General features: G+C 39.1%; 1 protein-coding gene across 1 annotated transcript in view; it reads right to left on the bottom strand.

Moving 5' to 3' along the window:
* Nucleotides 1-22,538, bottom strand: part of TEX264 (testis expressed 264, ER-phagy receptor) — a 184,932-nt gene that overhangs the window by 36,494 nt on the left and 125,900 nt on the right. Inside the window, exon 6 of the mRNA XM_063291934.1 lies at nucleotides 6,722-6,899. Within this exon, the coding sequence (XP_063148004.1) occupies nucleotides 6,722-6,899 (178 nt within the window). The remainder of the gene's footprint in view (nucleotides 1-6,721; nucleotides 6,900-22,538) is intronic.

Genomic DNA, 22,538 nt, shown 5'->3' on the forward strand with positions numbered 1-22,538 from the left:
GAAGAGTCGGAAGCGACTAAACGAATAAACAACAACATGTGTGGGTGTCCCTCCACTGACATTGTGTGCACATCAAAATAAAGCAATTCCAGGCCTTCTTTAGGGCACATGAGAACACAAAACATTAAGGAACCAAGTCTTTATAGTGACTGATTTTGCTACGACTGCGGATCCATTCTCTACATTTATAAAATTTATCTCAAATTAATCTGAATTTGAAATCAAGACTTTGGCCAGGATCGCAAAACTAACGTAACTAGTTTTGCATGCCCAAAATGTTTGTGGTCTTGAGTTCTTCAAGCAATATTCCAAGCCACTTGGTTAGTCATTTTTATAACCCAAGAGAGATTCAAAAACACCTTCTGATACGGCATAGTGGAGCTTTACTTCAAAGAAGTAGCAAAATATCCCAGCTGAAAGCAGCTGTTCGGATTCTGCTAAGTTGTCATTTCAGAAATACAACAATTTTTAGACTCCTGATCCTTTTGTCCTCTCAAACATTACTTCCACTAGTTTGTGGCCTTGGTTCCCCTTCATCTGTTGTTGTTTGGTAAAGGAAGAGGAAAACATTCCCAAAACCAAAGCAGTCCCTTTCAGTGTAATGTGTATTCTCCAAAGAAACCAATTTACAGGTAGTCCTCACTTAATGAGGGTAATTGGGACCAGCAACTCTGTCACTAAGCGATACAGTCATAAAGCACATGACTACAGTGACTTACAATGGCAGTTGTGGCAGTTTCAGTTGCTATTATTAATTAAGCAAATCCCATGTGGTTGTTAAGCACAATGTTACATGATCACCATTTGCAACCTCCCCCCAGCTTCTTCATTGACTTTGCTTGTCGGAAGCTGGCAGCAAAGGTCACAAATGGTGATCATGTGACCACGCAACACTGTGACCATCGTAATTGTGAGCTAGTTGCCAAGCACCCAAATCGCAACACTGCAACAGCTGCAACTACAACTGGTCATAAGTCTCCTCATTCAGCGCCATTAACTTCAAACGGTTGCTGAATGAGTGGTTGTTAAGCCAGGACTACCTGTATTGTAATTTATTACAGAACAATTCCTCTTTCATTCAGTTCTACATCTAGATAGAAAAGCTATTAATTTGTATTTTATCATTTTTATTGGGATATCTGTATTAGAATGCACATTCTACCCAGCACTGGATATATATCTATGAAGACATTTATATCCCTTGCAAACAGTTCATTCCTTTTGTAAAAAAAAAACAGATATACAAGCACTGAAAATTGGCACTTGAATTCTTTATGCATGGGGTTTATTGACAAAACTCACCTTCCTCTCTAAGGGTGTTCCTCACAGCCACATTAATATACATTCTCCCATTCCTTGAATCAGCAGAAAAATATGATGGTATAATAGTTCCCTGATAAACTCTAATCCGACTCAATCACAAGGTTTGTGGATGGTCCTGCTTATACAGCTTTTCTGCAGACAATTTAAAGGCAGCAGTTGGTAGTTTCCCCCACTCAGTGTCAGCTGCTGGTTGGAAAAACCACCACCAAGATGCCAACAGGAACAGGGAAATGACATTTAAGTCTCAGGTGAAATTTTCTTTCAGAAATTCCCCTGGAATTTCACTTTGCTCTTTTTAAAGAGCACGATAACCTCTTTTTAGGAACAGCCAAAAAGTTAAAATTTTGTGGCAGATTTGGTTCAACCATCAAGTCGAATGGTTGTAAAGGATGATGATAAGGAGGATGATGATGAATGCTTGGGGGGAGGGGAAACCAAATAGCTACTACATTTTCCAATATTATGTCCAATATTATGTCAACGCTTTTATCTTTGCTTGAAACTTAATAAAATCTTATTAAAAAAAAAACAGTAACGGAGCCCATCTACCCCATCCCAATGCCTGGGGAAACAGCCAGGTCTTCAATGCCTTGCAAAAGGCTAAGAGGATTGGTGCCATCCAGATCTTGGGGAGGGGCGGGGGGACGCTGTTCCATAGAGCACATGCTGCCACTGAGAAGGCATGATTCCAGAGTCCAACAAGATCTTGTTTCATAGAAGGGACCCGGAACATGCCCTTTCTAATAGATTTGGTGGGGCAGGCAGAAAAGAGAAAAGCGTTCCCACAAGTAGCCTGGCCCTATGCTATGGAGGGCTTGATAGGTGTTGACCACCACCTTGGATTGTACCTGGAAGCCTACTGAGAGTCAATGCAGCTCACCAAGCAGCAGTGTTACATGGGCATAACAAGGAATGCTAAAAACCGCCCGTGCCACTGCATTCTGGACCAGCTGCAGTGTCCAATAAACATCCAATGAACCTATTGCTGATTACAATTTTTGTGAATGTATAACCAGAATGTCAGTTGTAATCTATGTAATCAGATGTTTGGCCACCTAAAACCAGATTATGCAGGATGAACATCATACGTAATACTGTCTGTAATCTGTGTACTTGGGTTCTTGTCAGTATTCTTGCATCACTGTTTAACAAGGAAATGGGATGATAGGTTGCATAGTCAGCAGGATATTTTACCAGTCTTCAAAACTGCAATTATGTAAGTCTCAATGAAGGAGACAGGAAAAATTTAAGTAGGCATCATTACAAACTTCCAATTGTATTGGGGCAAAGAATACAATATATATCTTATACCCTTAATGGCATAACCATTTGGAGAGGGAGTTTTTTGTTTTGTTTTGTTTTGTTTTCATAGATTAAATGGTATGTATTATTTCTTGGAACTAAACAGGCAGCTTGATTATTTATATAGTAAAATCATGACTTTACAGCCTTCCACTCAGCTTACTTCAGATGTCATGAATAAAACGTGAGTCTGTATTTTACTCCAAATAAGGAATAAAATCTACTGTTTCCAAAGCAGTCCAAGTCAATGGTTGTTTCTGTGCATGGACTAGCAATATTTCTTCTTTACATATACAGTATTGTATCTCCTTTTATTGGCAACCTTGGCATATTGAAATTTCGTTGATCTCAGAGAATGTAATTACAATATGTTCTCTACTATGGTTTCAAAGGCTTCTGAGGTGGATGGAAAAGGATCTTGGATTATTAATTTTTGAAATTACTCTACAACGGTTTTAAAGGTCTCAAGAGTGGACAGGAAAAAAAAGTAAATCTGAGCAAAAAGTAAGTATTTGATTTGATTGAAAAATTACTCAGAGGTATCCATTGTGTGTATTTGTGAAGATTATGCCATAAAGAAACCAACAGCGTCAGATATTTATAAAATAAAGAAAAGCTGAAGAAATGTGAATTGCAGTGCAACTAAAATGTTAGCAGTAAAACTGAAACAACTGGGCAAGAAAATATGAAAATGGCACAGGAAACAGCACTCAAGTGGTATGTTTAGCAATCCTCATGCGGTCTTAATGCATGCAGAGTGGAAATCAGCAACTAATACAACAGCATAGCACATGAACATAAGTTTCAAAGCCAGTGATGGGTATCTGTGACAATTTCATAAATTCCATAAAATAGCTAACAAACTTTGGTGAAAGTTTGACGAAGCCATTCAGGAGAAAGTTAAGAGCATCAATCTAGAACGAAACAACTAATAAAATGTATGAAAAAGTAAACAACATTAAAAGCAGAGAAACACCCCTCAAAAGTCCCCACCCCATATATAACAAAAACTAAAAAAGAACCCTTCCCCCAAAGTCCACTGGGACACTTAGATGGGGGACAGTGAAATGACAGTACAGGAACTCTGTCCCTTACCCAGAGTCAGCCTATCTCCTCTAAAAATTAGGGGGGTGGGGAATAAAAAGACATTGAAAAGGTTGCTTTTCTTTAATTCAAATTATTTCACAACCAGAAACTATTCAACTATTCAACAGCAGCTGGGCTGTAACTTTTTTCATGTTAGTGTCCAGGGATGAACAAGAAATCAGTGGAGAAAGAAACAAGAATTTGATTCCTTTTTGTTCTGCTGCCAAATGGACTTTAGTCCACTTGTGCACTCTCTGTGGAGGAAGAGCTGGAAAACTCAATATCATCCTTGCTTTCCAAGGATTTCAGTTCAATTAAAGGATTCTGATTTGTCATAACAACTGCAGAATTTAATCCCTTGCTGTAACTCTTAGATTTCTTGCAACAATAAGACTAGCCTTTTGACCCAAATAGAACCAGAAACTCATAAAATAGCCAGCTTCAGTTACGAGCGTGTACTCTTAGGCAGTGATAAGATCTCACACCTTTTTCTATGAAAGCTGCTATACTTGCTTAGCACTGTAAGGAATATTTAGAAAATATAAATTACATCTGTGGTAAAAACTCTACAGGCAGATCACTCTTCTTTTAAAATTTTCAAAAACAGTGGTCATGTCTATTGCAAGTTGTTTATCAGATTTTTAAGTGGAGTAATTCTTGTTTCATGTGAATTAATCACAGGACTGATTCACATTTTCAGCTCTGCTATTTTTTTAATTAAAACATATAAACCTCTGATTTAATTCTCAAATTTCTGATGCAGATTCTCCAGTGAGATTTTTATCTGCATAAATACAATCATTCTAAAATTTGTACATCAAATGAAAGTGTTTTTAAAGAGGTGAGAAGCTTAGCTTGGTTTTCTTTTTCATTTTCTGTAGATCTGAGATGGACACAGCAGAGTCTTTCTGCTTTGCTGCCAGATCAACAGACTATTCTCCCTTCATTTTCTTTGTCATCTCATTTTCAGAACTATGATAAATCAAATGCAAAAGACCTTTGGCCAGTAATTTAGACAAAAAATGTCTTTTGCTTACCAATTAGGCAATCAAGAATTCAAAGATAAAGCTCAAGAGTGATCTAAGTCATAATTTCAGCATGTTGCCATGTTGGCTGGAACCTTTTAAGTAAAGGTAAAGGTTTCCCTTGACGTAAAGTCCAGTCGTGTCCGACTCTAGGGGGCAGTGCTCATCTCCGTTTCAAAGCCTTGGAGCCGGCGTTGTCCATAGGACACTTCCGGGTCATGTGGCCAGCATGACTCACGGAACGCCGTTACCTTCCCGCCGAAGCGGTACCAATTAATCTACTCACATTTGCATGTTTTCGAACTGCTTGGTGTGCAGAAGCTGGGACGAGCAACGGGAGCTCACCCCGCCGCGCGGTTTCGAACCGCCGACCTTCCGATCGACAGCTCAGCGGTTTAACCCGCAGCGCCACCACGTCCCTTTTAAATATATTAAAATTCAAGTAAGACCAGAAACTAGAGGTCAAAGAGGCAATGAAGTTCAAACAACTAAAGTTGTGTTTATCTAAGAAAAGTTGCAGATTTAAGCATAGCTAGGTGCTTTGTCAGACAGTCAAGAGTCCAGTGATTGTTTCTGTATAAATATTACACATCATACATAGCATCAGAGGACAGAGGAAAGTTAATATTTTGACCATTTCAACAGATAATTTGCTTTGCCCAAGAGCTAAAGGGAAAAGAAAAGCAATGGCAGAAACAATGGTATTAAGGAGAGAGAACCCAAGAAACTGACTTATGATGAGAAAGATTATGGGTTTAATTAACCTAGTTTATGCTGACTGGCAGCAGCTCACCAAGGTTTCAAACAAAACTCCTTTCTAGATATTCCTGGTACACTAAGAATTAAGTCTGGACCTTCTGTGTTCAGAGCATAAATTTCACTGCTTATCTATGGGGCTTTGGGACAAAGGACTGAATCAACTGAGCATGTTTAAAGAGAAAGAGAGAGAGAGATTCACTGACCTGTAGTACAAAATACATCAACAGCTTGCATTGTCTGAAGAATGGCAATGTTATCCTCGGAACACAGTGAGAATTAAGCAACTCTACCTCCCTTTATTTCTGCTGGCATAATAAGCATGGCTTGCTCACTTTTATCCCACAATTGTTGTGGCAGCATAACACGTTGTGAGTGTTCTTTGTTATTAAGGCAATCCATGAGGATGAGAAACAGGAACAGCTCCCATCAAAATAAGGAGGAAGAAATTAGTATTGGCAAAAGAAATGTCCTTTAGGTCTTTAGGATTCACTCAATTCAATTTACAGTTTAAAAGTAGACACCAAGGTGATTCAGCTATTGCACTTCAATAGTGCAAAGGTTTGAACTGCAGTAAGCAGAATAGCCAAAATGGGGAAAGATTCTGCTGACTTAGGTACACGCTATTACAAGATTCTGGAAACTTTGTTTAGAGAAAGCGTGCATGAAGTAAATAATATATAGGGCAACAATGTATAAATTTGTATATCATTTCTGACATTTATTAGGGATAATTGGATTGTGAGTAGGGATTTTATGCAAGTAAGAAATCTGATTCACATTCTTGTCATGATAATCAAAAATCCTTACCTGTTATACTATCCTGCATTGCACAATGCCTCGCCTCCACCCCAAAAAAGGAAGGAACTTGCGCCTGGTTCTAGATTATATACTACGCATATACTTTGGAAAAGGTAAATGCCATTATCTCAGTATAAAACATTATTGGAGTTGTTCATGATGTAAGAAACGTAGAAGGTCCTTTTCTTGAATCACTTATTGAAAGGGTAAAAATCATAGGAAGGACCTCTGTCCAAGATTCCATAGACCTACTTCCAGTTAAAATAAAGATGCTAGCTTAGATGAACCTATGTCGCTATAAAGCAGATCCTTACATATATAAAAAATTAATTGTTCATATTCTCAAAATGTACGTTATGTTATTAGCAACAGTGAAGGAGATTTCCTTTGGTACTTCAAAGCAGCATACAATTTATATTCACAGGTACCTGTAATATCTGTTTGATCATCATCAGTTTCTATTGCTGCTGCTGCTGCTCTGTTTTTCTTCTCCAACTCTTTCATTTCAGGCACGTAGAAGTCCCCTTGACGTGCAAGGGGGCATATAAAATAGATTTTATCTCCTTTGTAGATCTCCAATCTAGGATGGGCACATAGTTTCCGCTCCTAAAATAGATAAGGCACACAGCATTGAAGATCTATTTTTCTCTACCATTGTGTTACAACTAATGAATACATCCCTGGGCACTATTTCAAGATTAGGAATTGCCAGGTTGCAGTTTCTTGGTATTTCAGGGTGATGTTCCCAACTTTAACATGAATGCTGTGATATATGCAGCCAATCTAATGTCCTTTATCATTTTTAGACATCATGAGATCAAATTTATAAATGGCTCAGCATCTTGTGAAAATGGGAAAGGGCTTTAAAGTTCTGAGATAAAGCAGTTAACAACTGCAAAACACTGAGAGTGCTTAGCAGATCAATGAACTCCTTCCAGGAACTGATCCATATTTCACTGTGCTAAATTCTATAGCCCCTACTTTAAGTACCATTCCAAATGCTGTGAGATTCATTTCAGAAATACCGTATGACACATAGTAGGAAGTTTAAAAAAAATCTGAGAAAGATCCCATTTCCAAATTACCATGAGAAAGATGTCATTCATTCAAGTTTCCACGTTTTGTCTTCCTGGTTTATCTATAAGCTGCATTACTTTAAGCTCAGCTGCTTTTGGAAAAGGGCAAAAGTTAAATGGCAGAGAAAGACCACCAAGTCCAGAAAGAAAGAAAGACGCACGCACACACACACACACACAAACACATGAACACACCCCTCGGGACAAGAGATTATATGTAGCTCAGAGTTGAACTGTGAAGTCCTTGGTGCTCTCTGAGCTTGGTTGTTTGCTTGCAGACGTTTCATTACCCAACTAAGTAACATCAGCAGTGCCAGCACTCCACAATCCTTGGGAGAGAGACAGCCAGAAGGACTGTGTTATTCTTTATTCACTAAAAGGTGATAATCAAGTTTATAAATTTGTATAAGTAAAGCATGGATTAATCCAGGTAATAAAACTTCAATTATTTAAGTTAGTTAATCTACTAATACTGTCATAGCACTGATTACATGGGGGGGTAATTATTTTAATAATTTAAACATTTTAATTTATTTTCTATTGCAATACAATCATAACAGAGACTATTTTTCTATCCATGAATGGAAAATAATACCAGAGTCTCCTGACTCCTCCCTGAAAGGCAAGCATTCCATTAATGTATGTGAGATCTTTCTGAAAGAGACATTTTGCAACTAGGCAGTTCCTTGAGCCTAATGCAGTCAGTTGTATTTTCAGCACTTTCATCTCAAAGTCCTTTGGGTACCTTCACATGACAGCCTTGGTTTTTATTACAGTCCCAAAAAGGAAGCTTTTCCAGACTTTTCCAGCAAGTCCCACCCCACGGAGTGACAAGTGAACCTCACATACTGTTCATAGACATAGATGACAAATGGTCTACTGCCATTACCATCCAGCTCTCCTCATCCATGTTTATGCCACATGGTATACTGCCCATTCCTTCTGCTCCCTGCTTGCTTCCTATTCCCATCACCATCCCAAAACTATTGTTGCAGTGCTCCTCTTAATTTTATGTACACATAAGTGGAAAAAAAAAAACCCAGCCACCATATGGACAATCTACATCATCAAAGGTTGTGATTTTACACAGGCTCTGTCTAATCTCTTACTAGTTTCTGAAATACAAATTACAGCAAACTTCCTCAACCTTCCTTCATCTTCCAATTGTGGGGAATAAAAGTGCCCAAATTCCTAGTCAGTATGGTCATTTTGAGAACCTTTGAACTTGGTCCATGCATCTGGAAAATGCCAAGACCAGGATTGGTGAATTAAGGAATAATTATCTGTTAAATACTGTTATGAAATCAAACAGAGAAAAGATACACTACTAAAAATGAAGATTAATTCTGGCTGATTTTTGGAAGATATTTGATAACATTTATTTGTACAGAGGAAGAATGAAGAGAGAATCTGAATGGGCACAGATGAGAATCTTTATTACGGATTACCTTGTGGTGATAAGAGCAGTAAAACATATTTATTTCTCCATTCTGATCACATCCACAGATAGCCAGCCAGAAGTCCTGTCTGAGGTGACTCAGTCCCTCTTGAGTAGGAAGGAACCAGGAGAGCCTCTTCCAGGTCATTGTGAGGATTAGTCTTGGCATTTATCAGAAAGAAATTGCTTGGATTTGCTTAGAGTTGGAAACTGGCTGGGCAGGTCCTATGGAATTGACTGAGGCATGGTCTTGCTCAATTATCTGGGGAAGAGTTTGAGCCTGATGGTTCTAAGGAAGTGGACAGGCACCTTGGACTTTGAGTCCTGCCACCTGTGTTTTAGATCTATGGCTCCCCTAGTTAATTAAGGCCTCCCAGGAGACATGTTGTAGAATCCAAGTGATGGTGAATGCCTCTCTGTAGGAGGGGACAGTGCCACTTACTTTGAAGGATGCAGTGGTTTGCTCTGTCCTCAAGAAGCCATCACTGAACCCAACCTTCCCTTTTTAGGAGAGGTTGAGGAGAAGGTGATTTATAGCTCCAAAAGGCTCTAAAGAAAACAGATTATCTGGACCCTTTTTAGTCTGGTTTCAGGCCAGGTACAGCACTAAGACAGCATTGGTCATGCTTGCAGAAGACGTCTGGCAGGCCAGGGACGGGGGTGGTTTCTCCATCATGAGCCTCCTTGATCTCTTGATAGCTCCTGATGCCATCTATCATGGTATCCTTCTGAACTGGCTTAGGGGATTGGAAATGGGGGGCACTGTTCTTCAATAATTCTCCTCCTCTCTTCTGAGGCCAGTTCCATTCAGTATTGATAGGGGAGGAGAGATCTAGCCCTGGGGCCCTGATCTGCAAGGTGCCTCAGGGCTTCTCTCTCCACTCCTATTTAAAATCTACATGAAGCTGCATGGTCAGGTCACCTATTAACATGGGGTTGTATCTTCAGTATGCTGATAACATCACTGATACCTGAGGTGCACTGGCTTCCAGTAGAACTCCAGATGCAATTCAAGGTCCTGGTTTATCACCTACATAGCACAGGGTTAAGATACTTGATGAACCACCTGTCTTTGATGGCTTCTGCTCATTCCACCAGATCCAGCAGGGTAGGAAAGGGCCAGGCACCTTCTGTGAAGACAGAGCCACCTTACAGAACCTAGAAGCAAGCTTCCTCTGTTGCCGTGTCTGATGTTTGGATGGCCACAATCCTGTTGACATTCTGGAAGGCCTTAAAAACCTGGCTCTTCCCTCAGGCTTTATGGCCAGGATGTTTGTGTTTCTACCCTGTGCTACTGAGTACATTTTTTAACCTGGTATCTATAGTTTTTTTAAGTGTTTTTATCATATGTTTCTGTGTTTATGCTTGCTAGCTACCCTGAGTTATTTGATTAAGATGGGCAGCCATATAAATTCATGTCATAAATGAATAAAGTACTTCCAATACTCAGCATTGTTTGATGTGTATTTTTTACTTGGTTTACTTTTAATGTTGATTTTGTTTTCAAGTAATAAGCCACCCTAAATTTTTGAGACAGAATGACCTCTACAAACACAAATAACTGTCAGCAAAGATTGGAAACATTTATATTTTCAAAGATATTTTCTCTACTAGCTGGAGACATAAACCTTAATATTTTGCTTTATGCTTCAGCTTTTAAAACATGTTCATGCCAGTAATCAAGTCTTCATTTCATTTCATTTTTCATTTATTTTTTGGGCAACCCTGGAAAACAGAATACTCTGATGCCCATTCTTAATGCATTTAGCAGTGCTGATCCAAGGAAATTCCAGCTAGTGCTCCTAGCAGGAACCTGCCCAAGCTGCAGTCCCTGCTTTCAGCATGAAGAAAAAACTCATACGAGCTATTTCTTGGTCAAAGCTTCTCTGAGATATTAATTCTGAAAAGACAGATAAAAGAAGTTGTTTCCATAACTGAGTATAAAGACCCTGTTTGAAAAGCCCTTAAGACCTGGCTATTTTCACAGGTTGGAGGCTGGGAGGTTAGATGAGCCCAGATGGGTTGGCTGCTAGTTTCCACAGTTCCCAAAGGAGGTTTGTCTTTGTCTTCCATTAGCATTTGGTGTATATTGTTTTTAAATTGTTAGCTGCCCAGAGTCACGTTTGCAAGATGAGCAGCCATATAAATCTATTAAATAAATAAATAAGCATGTATGTGAAAGAAAAAGTCTGTTGTATCCTGCCTTTCCTTTACCTGTATCTCTAGACCCAGCATCTTGATTTTAAGGGCATTCCTGACTTCTTTGAAATCTAATATGTTTGATGAGCAGTGCCATTTCTAAAGAATCCTGGTGTCAGCTAAATAGGGAGAGGGGGTTGGATGGCAAAAATGAGAATTAGAAAAAATCCTGAGCCACAGAAAATCAAAGAAGGTAGGCTGCAATGAGTTGTGCAGGGAATGGACTTAACAGCTGGCTGTTTAATGAACACCCACACCCTGCCCACCAGCAGCTGTATGGCTCTGTATGCATTATGATTTGCACAAAATGTACAGAGTTGTTGGGATGAGTTTCTTTGTGAAAAAACAAAGGGGTGGGAAGGAGGATTAGTTTCTCTTAAATAAATGTCAATAGCAGAGTGTGGCAGACTTCTGGTAATGTCCCCAAATAGCCTCTGCTGATCATGGCTCAACGAATATGCTATACAATATGCTTGCTGCTTCTAGCCAGAGGGCATGTGAAACAAATTCTCCAAAACATCCAGGGAAGGCTGTGCACAGTTTTGTATTAGTAGGAGAGGCATGTGAAAAAGAAATGAGAAATAAACAAAACAAAACTACAGGAAATGTTGACCAGGTCTCAGCAGACAAAAGAAATAACACTATCTTTCTAAATCCCAGCTCATAACCATTCAAAGCAGCCATTTCTGAAATAGCCTTCTCAGTATTCAGAATGTCTTCCCTCTTTGTCTCTCACTGTCACTCTGTTTTCTGCAATGATGGCAGTACAGTGAGCTTGAGTTTCATCCATCATAAGGCTGCCAGGTAACAAAAAGAACCAACTTCTATTTCACTTGCAGAGAAGCCAATTTATTTCCATTCCCAGGGATAGGAACAGCATCTTTGACCTCTGCTGTTTAGAAGAAGAGGACCTCCTTATAAACAACCTCATATACTTCTCCTATAGAGATTTCCCTAAACTCCTTACTAAGATGATTAAAATACTGCACTTCTCTGTGGATGAATCAGGATAGTATAGACCTGTTTTACATAATCTGGTTTCTGCCGGATGCTGCCTGTAATCCTTCCTGCAGAATTACATGAGTTAAGCTAAGACTTTGGAAGCACACAAAGTTGGGAAAGGCTGGTGTAATGGTTTGAGTCAAACACCACTCCTTCTGGTCAGGCATGTGGGAGAAGCTCTTGACATGATGGCACCATCCATTTTTGTATCTTCCTTGAGGTTCTCTAAGTCCTTTCAAATCATAGAAACTTGCATAGTGAGATGGGTGGTGTATAAAAATATATCCCCATGAGCATTTTCCTTATTTACTGATGGATTACAGTAATGTAGTTTGCTACTGAAATCTGGCAGCAAAGTGTCCAAATAGTATCAAATAATGTTTTCTCTAGGGAAAGTACATGAATATTTCTACCTCCTTCTACCCACCTAGATTTGTCACAGCTACTTTTATTGTTACCACCTTCCAAAAACAATCCAGTTCTGATCACTTTGGTACTGCATGCAGCCTTCATTTTGCATGGCCCTTAGCTACTAAAACACTGTCTCATATTCACTTAAATGAGAAAATCTTAATATGGCTCTTAAGAATGGATACTAGTACACAACTACTTTTTTAATAACTGGTGCCATGTAAGCACCATCTTAATTACTATGAAAGTAACCATATGATATCACTTAAATTTAAATAAAAGCTTTTCAAGCATGGTTAAACCAATCAATTTAAAAAGAAATCATGGTATGATAGAATTGTGTGTACTACAAACACATCAACAGCACTGCAGACTTGTAAAGACTGAAGCTGATGAGGCAGGAACTAGCAGGCCAGATCGAACTACTGTGTAAACACTGAGTAGATGTATTTCAATCTCAAGGCTAGGAAGAGAATGACCAAAAGCATATTGATTTGAAAGGACAGAATTAAAACGCTTCAGATTTAAACTCTGCGGCAGAGAGAGAGAGAGTGTAGAATGTACACACATTAAAAAATCACACCAGAAGTGTAGAAAATTGCAAATTAGAATATACTTTAAAGTAAAATAAGAGAAAACACTGTCTTTTAGTGATCAGAAGGAAACCTTTTTCTTCACTATTGGTCAGATTTACAAGAAGAAAATAGATGAGCTCCCTAGGGAAGTCTGCCTCAATCTAATTATGAAAACCAAATTAGATTTATTTCTTCTTTCTATCCACCCCCTCTTAACTTCCAATATAAAATAGAAGAAAATCAGCATTTGTGTTGGCACACCTCTTCCCCAAGTGGCCCCATTTTTAAACACCCCTTCCCTAAGTATACTTGTACATAGTTTTGATTCAAGAAATACCTCGAGAGGAATGCAAGCTGATCCTCAGAACTACAAGCCTGTTTCTACTGTGTTTCTCTGACATCTCTCCTTTTAGCATCCACACTGTTACACAAACAGCCACTATCAGAGTGCACACTCTTCAATATTCAGTAACTGCTACACCCCATGCACTTAGCATGTAACAGGAGAGTGCCACAAAGCCTGCAGGCAGCACCCAGTCATCAAGGCTAGTAGCCAGTTATAGAACTGTTATCTAGAAATCTGTCTGGGCCCATTCTTAAGTCATCACAACTAGAAGCTAACGCCACTTTTAGGTGGCACTTAAATTGAATGAATGAACAAATATGTCTATACAGTATTTTATGAGGTCTGCACAACAAAATTGTATGAAAAAGTAAGATTAATCTTTAAACACTGAGAACTGACTACCACTAATATGCATAAGATGAAAGTAATATGATGAACCCCCTTGGGTCCATAAAAGTATATAAAGGTCCTCTTCCTCTTTTTCATTAGACCTTACTTTCCTGTGAAATTGGCAAATCTGATAGGGCAGAGGAAAAGAAACAAATGAAAAAAGCCCTTAGACCATCTCCAAACTATTTCCAAAATGTATTACCTATCTTATCTACATGTTCTCTACAGAACATTCAGCTGATAGCTATCTTGGCCCATCCTACTCAAATATCACATGAAATCCATATGTAAACTATAGCTAATGTAAACTAGCCATTACAAGGCCAAGGATATACCTTATTTGTAGGTACTTCCAAGAGCAATCCAAATATGCGAGAGAACTCATAGAGTCTTGCCACTTTGACAAATCAGTCATTAACAGGCAGTTTGACAAGGATGCAACCAAAGGTCAAGGCAAGGCGCAAACAGCCCTAAGCACATCCTTCCTCATCACACCACCTATTAATCAGCACCACATCTGCAGGAATCAGCAACAGATAAGCAGGATCAATCAAGGAAGAAAAAATACTGGTAGGACAAGCTACCATATACTGTATAAACAGCCAACTAAGTTCATGCCCCCATGCACTGATGTTGTTACCTTGTTTATTAATGAAACATCTACAAGAAGAAAAGAAACCTCAGAGAACCTTAAGCATCCAGCAATTCAATCCTGAGCTACATAGGTTCTCCACTATCGCAAGGGCAATCCCTCAGACCTCTAGTTTTTCAAATTAACCGTTCTATGCAGGATCCTATGTGCTATATGTCCCAGTTAGCATAACAAGAGCTGTAATCCAAGACTTCCAGAAAGCATAAACTGTGTACTGCTAGAATTTTCTAAACAATTAAGAGAGCTGGGGTCCTTCAGATTGGTCAGTGAGTTAGACTGACCATAGATCCAACAATATAGGGCAGTTTTTTATAGCACTATGCTGGCCTGTTACTTCTGAAGGCATTACTTAGCAACTAACTCATGTAACAAATACATTTAGAACTGCAATCTTCATGCAGACATCCACTAAAATTTAATTTAATTTCTTCATTAATTCTGATCTCTTGTAGTTATTAAAAACAAGGGAGAGAAGCAGAATCTCCTGAATCACAAAACATATATTGCTACTTCACTCAAAGTGTATCTAGGAGAGGAAGGGAAGGGAAGGGGACACATATACACTTCTGACAAGAGGCACATGTCTTCAAAATACTGCAAGAACAACAACAAAAAAATCATCCTAGCATTTTCAGGTAACTAAGTTATCAGTGCCAATGACATAATACTCAGGAAGAGTCTGAAAATTGTATTACATGAAAATATTTTTTAAAAAATCAGAATACATATCAATTGAATTTTTTAGACAAATTAAACAAAAACATCTCTGCTTCTCTATCCTGTGGGCCTTAAACACAACTTCTACATTTCAGAAAACTAAAACAGATATGTATCTTCAGGACAGGGGAAAACTCTAGAGGCACAACCCTCACTGGATACACTCTGGCATCAAGAATGCCTCCCCCCATTTCTAAGAATCTAAAAAATTGAAGATCGAATGGATTTCAGAAAGAGCATGGCCTGATTCAAAAACATCTAAATATAGTACAGTTTTCAAACACAGACTTATTGTTGTTGCTGTTGAATTTATTACCTCCTCTGTCCAGAACATACTTGCTCACATTAAGTCAAATATACATCTCTTTTGTGATATTTCAACAACCTGCTACCCTAAACCATTCTGTCTATCCTTAACAAAGTATTTTACCTACTTCATTTATGGTATCCCTCAGTGCAAATATCTACCTACCTACCTACCTTCTGAAATTCCTTCTATTATATTCAATGGAGCTTACTCTCTAATACAGATGCTGTAAAAAGGTTTAGTCAGTGTTCTAAAAAACTGAATTGGAAATCATGAAGTCTAACGGAATATTTCTGCAGACTGATCTGCTTTGTCAGTAAAAAGCAGAAAGGAGTTGATTTGCTTACCTCCCATTCTCTTCCCTAAAACTCTTCTCCAGAAAGTCCTTCAAATTTTCAGGATAAATTCTGAGGATTCACAGCAGGAGCAGGGAGGAGAAAGTCTGTTCCCACGTCTACATATTTTTAAAATGCTCAAAATAACAAGAGAATGAATGCCTATTGTAACTCTTACCTACTGCTCCAACGATTATTCTGCTTATCCTACAAGTGCACTCTTAATCCATGTTAAATCAGGGTATTCGATGCACCTGATGACAAGCAGAGGTACTCTGAACACTGTTCTAGGGACAAGAGCATAAAAAAATCCAAAGAGTAACAGTTCCTCAAAAGTGTTAAGCCTAAGCTTTCAAAACTTTCTCACAAAGCTTAGCTATATATTAAATGTGGCCTTTTATGGTTCATACTGGAATTGAGAGTCTTTTTCATAAGTAATCCTTTATTCACATATTCTCCTTTGGATGCTTTGAGGGTAATTTATTTGTCTGGCTGCTGACTTCATCTGCTGTTGGTTCACTTTTTAGGATTGGGCAAATGGTTCAGCTCCCATTCCAGAATAAGAGAGTGCAGGCTCTTCACCAAAAAGGTGGGTCTGAGAAATCTTACATATTATCTATCCACAATTCTGAAGACCAGAAACAGGACTCTCCAATGATAGCCAATACAACAAAAGGAGTATTGGCAAGCCCTATTCCCATCTGTCTGCACTGCTTTTTGGTAAGTATGCCAAAGTCTTTTGTTTAGTAGCTTAAAGCTTTTTTTTCACGGCAAATACTTAAAGCCTGAGGATGAGGGTCAATGATGAAGCATGATGAAAATTAAAATTCAACCATGTCAGGAGGACAACATGGTGTCCATCATGTTGCCCTCCTGACATGTTAGAATAACAAGTTGTAAAACTCTACATATTGCTGAGTTACAGCTTGCAGTAATCCTTACAACTGGCCATAACTTCCTAGGAATACTAGGGACTGTATTTAGGAATGTCTGGAGTGCCACAGGTTGCCTCCTTCTGGTTTAGAATTTCGTGATGAAAAAAGATGGCAATAACTGCCCGTCATTTTGGAGTGCTAGTCCAGTGCTTTACCTTAGAATTTTTCTAGCAGGAACAGCACTTTAGAAAAGTGCCTTATACATTAAAATGAACAGAGCACATTACTGCTGTCAGGAAATAGCTATACCAGAAATACGATTTGAGACTTAAATACATGCTTCAGTTAAGAGATGAGAAAGGAAAATAATGTTGGTTATTATTGTTTGTGATTTATTTAAGTATAAAATAAAGTTTTCAACATTCCTCTGCTGCTTTTCCTGAGAAAAGTATGACTCTTTAACTTGTCTTTAACCTTATTCAGATACTTGACACTGTGAAGTTACAGGTAGTAATCAGACTGTAACAGATATTACACACATTGTTTTATTTCTAGTAATGCCTAAATAATTTCCAAGAGTATAGAAAAAAGTCAGAATGCTTAACGCACATCAGTAATATAGAAGTTCTCTTCACTCTAATCCATTCAATTTCTCATTCAACTTAGAATTTCAGGACAAAGTGTCCTGGCCCCCTTGTCTCAGCAAAAGAAGTTTGATTTTAGCCTTACTTTTGGGCAAAGCCCCAGTAGACAATTACATCCCTAATGTTTTATTAAAAGATAGCACTGTTTCACAGAAGCCCATTCTGGTTAAAATTTTCAACATCAGTACTTCAAATCAATTTCCCCAGGGTTGGGACATAAGCATACTGGTTCCAATTTATTAAAAAGATGATCCAAATCTGCCAAAAACCGATAGATCGACAGTATTAGTCTGATTTATATTAATGGCAAAGTTTATGCAAGATATTTAGCCAATAAATTAGAGACCTGGATTATTAACAATACAGTACTTGCAGAGGAACAGACTGGATTTAGAGCTGGATATTCTCCAATCAATAATTGTTTTGGATAATTCGATCAATATGTAAAGCATGCCATAATGAAGTTGCTTATTGCTTTTGTTGATTTTCATTCCGCTTTCGTCTCTATCAATAGAGACAAGTTACGGTCCAAACTGAGTCAGCTAAATCTTGCATTGCACATCTTGACCATAGGATAAACAAATGTGCTTGAGGTTTTTAGGTTCTGGATGGGAAATTAACAGATGCAAGCTCAATCTCAGCAAGATGGAGTGGCTTTGGCTTTCGAGATCATCTAAACTGGCTTGTCATCTGGGAATTCTCTTAAAATCACAGCCCCAGCTTAAAGAGCAGATAGCAGCTATAGCCAAGAGGGTCTTTGCACAACCCCAACTTGTGCACCAGTTGATGGCCTTTCCTGGATTAAAGGTTTAAAACACAGAGGATAAACAAGAGAAATTTGGAAGTGAAAGAGTAAATTAGATACCAAGGCAAAAATTAAAAAGCTGGGGGAGATGACAGAAGTCTGTAGTAAAGGAGCTCATGAAAGAAAAAATATGCACAGCAAAAAAAAAGTGTTTTATGGCTGTCCACAGGTTTTATTGTAAACCATTTAAAGCAAAGACAATTAATATCCTATGGTCAAGATGTGCAATGCAAGATTTAGCTGACTCAGTTTGGACCATAACTTGTCTCTATTGATAGAGGCATTATTTAAAATGTTGTTGTTCATTCGTTTAGTCGCTTCCGACTCTTCGTGACTTCATGGACCAGCCCAGGCCAGAGCTTCCTGTCGGTCGTCAACACCCCCAGCTCCCCCAGGGACGAGTCTGTCACCTCTAGAATATCATCCATCCACCTTGCCCTTGGTTGGCCCCTCTTCCTTTTGCCCTCCACTCTCCCCAGCATCAGCACCTTCTCCAGGGTGTCCTGTCTTCTCATTGTGTGGCCAAAGTATTTCAGTTTTGCCTTTAATATCATTCCCTCAAGTGAGCAGTCTGGCTTGATTTCCTGGAGTATGGACTGGTTGGATCTCCTTGCAGTCCAAGGCACTCTCAGAATTTTCCTCCAACACCACAGTTCAAAAGCATTGATCTTCCTTCTCTCAGCCTTCCTTATGGTCCAGCTCTCGCAGCCATATGTTACTACGGAGAACACCATTGCTTTAACTATGCGGACCTTTGTTGTCAGTGTGATATCTCTGCTCTTAACTATTTTATCGAGATTTGTCATTGCTCTTCTCCCAAGGATTAAGCGTCTTCTGATTTCCTGACTGCAGTCAGCATCTGCAGTAATCTTCGCACCTAGAAATACAAAGTCTTTCACTGCTTCTACATTTTCTCCCTCTATTTGCCAGTTATCAATCAAGCTGGTTGCCATAATCTTCTTGTTGTTTTTTTGAGGTTTAGCTGCAAGGCAGCTTTTGCACTTTCTTCTTTCACCTTCATCATAAGGCTCCTCAGTTCCTCTTCGCTTTCTGCCATCAAAGTGGTATAATCTGCATATCTGAGATTGTTAATGTTTCTTCCAGCGATTTAACTCCAGCCTTGGATTCCTCAAGCCCAGCATGTCGCATGATGTGTTCTGCATACAAGTTGAATAGGTGGGGTGAGAGTATACAGCCCTGCCGTACTCCTTTCCCAGTCTTAAACCAGTCCGTTGTTCCGTGGTCTGTTCTTACCATTGCCACTTGGTCGTTAAACAGATTCCTCAAGAGGCATACAAGATGACTTGGTATCCCCATACCACTAAGAACTTGCCACAATTTGTTATGGTCCACACAGTCAAAGGCTTTAGAATAGTCGATAAAACAGAAATAGATGTTTTTCTGAAACTCCCTGGCTTTTTCCATTATCCAGCAGAGATTGGCAATTTGGTCCCTAGTTCCTCTGCCTTTTCTAAACCCAGCTTGTACATCTGGCAATTCTCGCTCCATAAATTGCTGAAGTCTACCTTGCAGGATCTTGAGCATTACCTTACTGGCATGTGAAATGAGTGCCACTGTTCGATAGTTTGAACATTCTTTAGTGTTTCCCTTTTTTGGTATGGGGATATAAGTTGATTTTTTCCAGTCTGATGGCCATTCTTGTGTTTCCAAATTTGCTGGCATATAGCATGCATTACCTTGACAGCATCATCTTGCAAGATGTTGAACAGTTCAGCTGGGATGCCGTCGTCTCCTGCTGCCTTGTTATTAGCAATGCTTCTTAAGGCCCAGTCAACCTCACTCTTCAGTATGTCTGGCTCTAGCTCACTGACCACACCGTCAAAGCTATCCCCGATATTGTTATCCTTCCTATACAGGTCTTCTGTATATTCTTGCCACCTTTTCTTGATCTCTTCTTCTTCTGTTAGGTCCTTGCCATCTTTGTTTCTGATCATACCCATTTTGGCCTGGAATTTACCTCCAATGTTTCTAATATTCTGGAACAGTCTCTTGTCCTTCCTATTCTATTGTCTTCTTCCACTTCCACGCATTGCTTGTTTAAAAATAATTCCTTATCTCTTCTGGCTAACCTCTGGAATTTTGCATTTAATTGGGCATATCACCCCCTATCACTGTTGCCTTTTGCTTTCCTTCTTTCTTGGGCTACTTCTAGTGTCTCAGCAGACAGCCATTTTGCCTTCTTGGTTTTCTCTTTCTTTGGGATGTATTTTGTTGCCGCCTCCTGAACAATGTTGCAAACTTCTGTCCATAGTTCTTCCGGGACCCTATCTACTAAGTCCAGTCCCTTAAATCAATTCTTCACCTCCACTGCATATTCCTTAGGAATATTAGTGAGCTCATATCTAGCTGATATGTGGGTCTTCCCTAATCTCTTTAGTCTGATCCTAAGTTGTGCAAGAAGAAGTTCATGATCTGAACTACAGTCAGCTCCAGGTCTTGTTTTTACCGACTGTATAGATGTCCACCACCTTTGGCTGCAAAGGATGTAGTCAATCTGATTTTGGTGTTGTCCATCTGGTGAAGTCCATGTATAAAGCCATCTCTTAGGTTGTTGGAAGAGGGTGTTTGTTATGCAGAGTGAGTTGTCTTGGCAAAATTCTATCAGCCTATGTCCTGCTTCATTTTGTTCTCCCAGGCCATGCTTACCTGTAATTCCAGGTGTCATCTGACTGCCCACCTTAGCATTCCAGTCTCCTGTGATGAAAATAACATCTCTTTTAGGTGTGTTGTCCAGTAGGTGCTGCAGATCCTCATAGAACTGCTCTACTTCAGCTTCTTCAGCATCTGTGGTTGGGGCGTATATTTGGATCACTGTGATGTTAGATGGCTTGCGCTGAATTCGAATTGAGATCATTCTATCGTTTTTTGGATTGTATCCAAGCACTGCTTTCGCCACTTTACTATTAATTATGAAGGCTACTCTATTTCTTCTGTGGTCCTCTTGTCCACAGTAGTAGATCTGGTGGTCATTTGATGTGAAGTGGCCCATTCCAGTCCATTTCAGTTCACTGACGCCCAAAATGTCTATCTTTAATCTTGACATCTCACCAATAACCACATCCAATTTGCCCTGGCTCATAGATCTTACATTCCAGGTTCCAATGGCGTCTTGATCCTTAGAACATCGGATTCGCCGTTCACCACCAGCACCGTCGGCCGCTAGCCGTCCTTTCGGCTTTGAGCTAGCTGCGTCATCACGTCTGGGGCTAGTTGAACTCATCCTCTGTTCCTCCCCAGTAGCATTTTGACCATCTTCCAACCTGGGGGTCTCATCTTCTGATGGTATACTGACATATCTCTGGTTGTACTGATCCATTTTGTTTTCATGGCAAGAATACTGGGGTGGGTTGCCATTACCTTCCCCAGGGATCGCATTTAGTCTGACCTCTCTGTCATGACCTTCCTGTCTTGGGTGGCCCTTCACGGTTTAGCTCATGGCATCATTGAGGTGCTCAAGCTCCAGCACCACCACAAGGTAACAATCCTTTGCTGAAGATTTAAAATGTAGTATCTCATTATTATTCAAATCACAAAGATGTGAGAACCCAAGAAGTTGAATACGTCATGGACATCAATATTAAACTGTTACTATCTCCTATGATAATGCATTTCAAAAAAAAAAAAGCAGGAAGAAGAGGGATGGTTCTGATAAGAAAACTACAGGTTAGAAATGAATACAGAACTAGCTAATAGGAAAATAAGACTGGCTAAAAGGAGAAGCAGAGGAAAGAAGGGGAAAGAGAAAGAGAAATGTGAAACATGACATATATTAAAGATACAGATTTTAAGCAGTGAATGGTAAGGGCAAAAGAAAGAAAGCTTTTTAAATTACATTCTGAGCAGATAGGGAAAAAAAGGAGAGAAAATCTGGAACAAAAAGGAGAGTCCTTAGCTTATTTAAAAGTTATGGCTAACATCTGAAGTTGATGAGGCAAATGATTGTTTGGAGCTTAACTAAGTAGCAGAGCTGACACAGAAAATAAGTCACCAGTAAAAAAAGTCAGTGTTGATTGGGGGAAGCAAGCAGAATAATAAGCAATTAATGAAATCCACCTAGAAAGGGAACGGGAGGCACTTTACCATAATTTAGTGGTGATTCTATAATTCAGTAAATCAATAGTGCCATTAGAAAAATGGCTGGTTTAGAGACAAATTAAGAAAGAACTTCTGATGATTGTGCAGCTAATCAATAAATGGAATGACTGGATAGAGGCAGTACAGTTATTAGGTGAGACTCTCAAGTCAATTAGCTGGTATAATCTGTCAGCAGAGATGCTGTTCTGGTGCCCTTCTAGCAATACACAGAAAAAGACTTTAGCAGGATTTAATAAGTATAGCAAACTGCTAACATGAGATTTAAATTTCAGAGATGCAACTAGAGAAAATTAGTGTGGTGCTATTGTGTATCTATAGCACACCAGAGAAAAGACAGCCAATGTTCAAATGTACTTA

This window comes from Candoia aspera, chromosome 2 (assembly GCF_035149785.1).
Source record: "Candoia aspera isolate rCanAsp1 chromosome 2, rCanAsp1.hap2, whole genome shotgun sequence".
NCBI lineage: Eukaryota > Metazoa > Chordata > Lepidosauria > Squamata > Boidae > Candoia > Candoia aspera.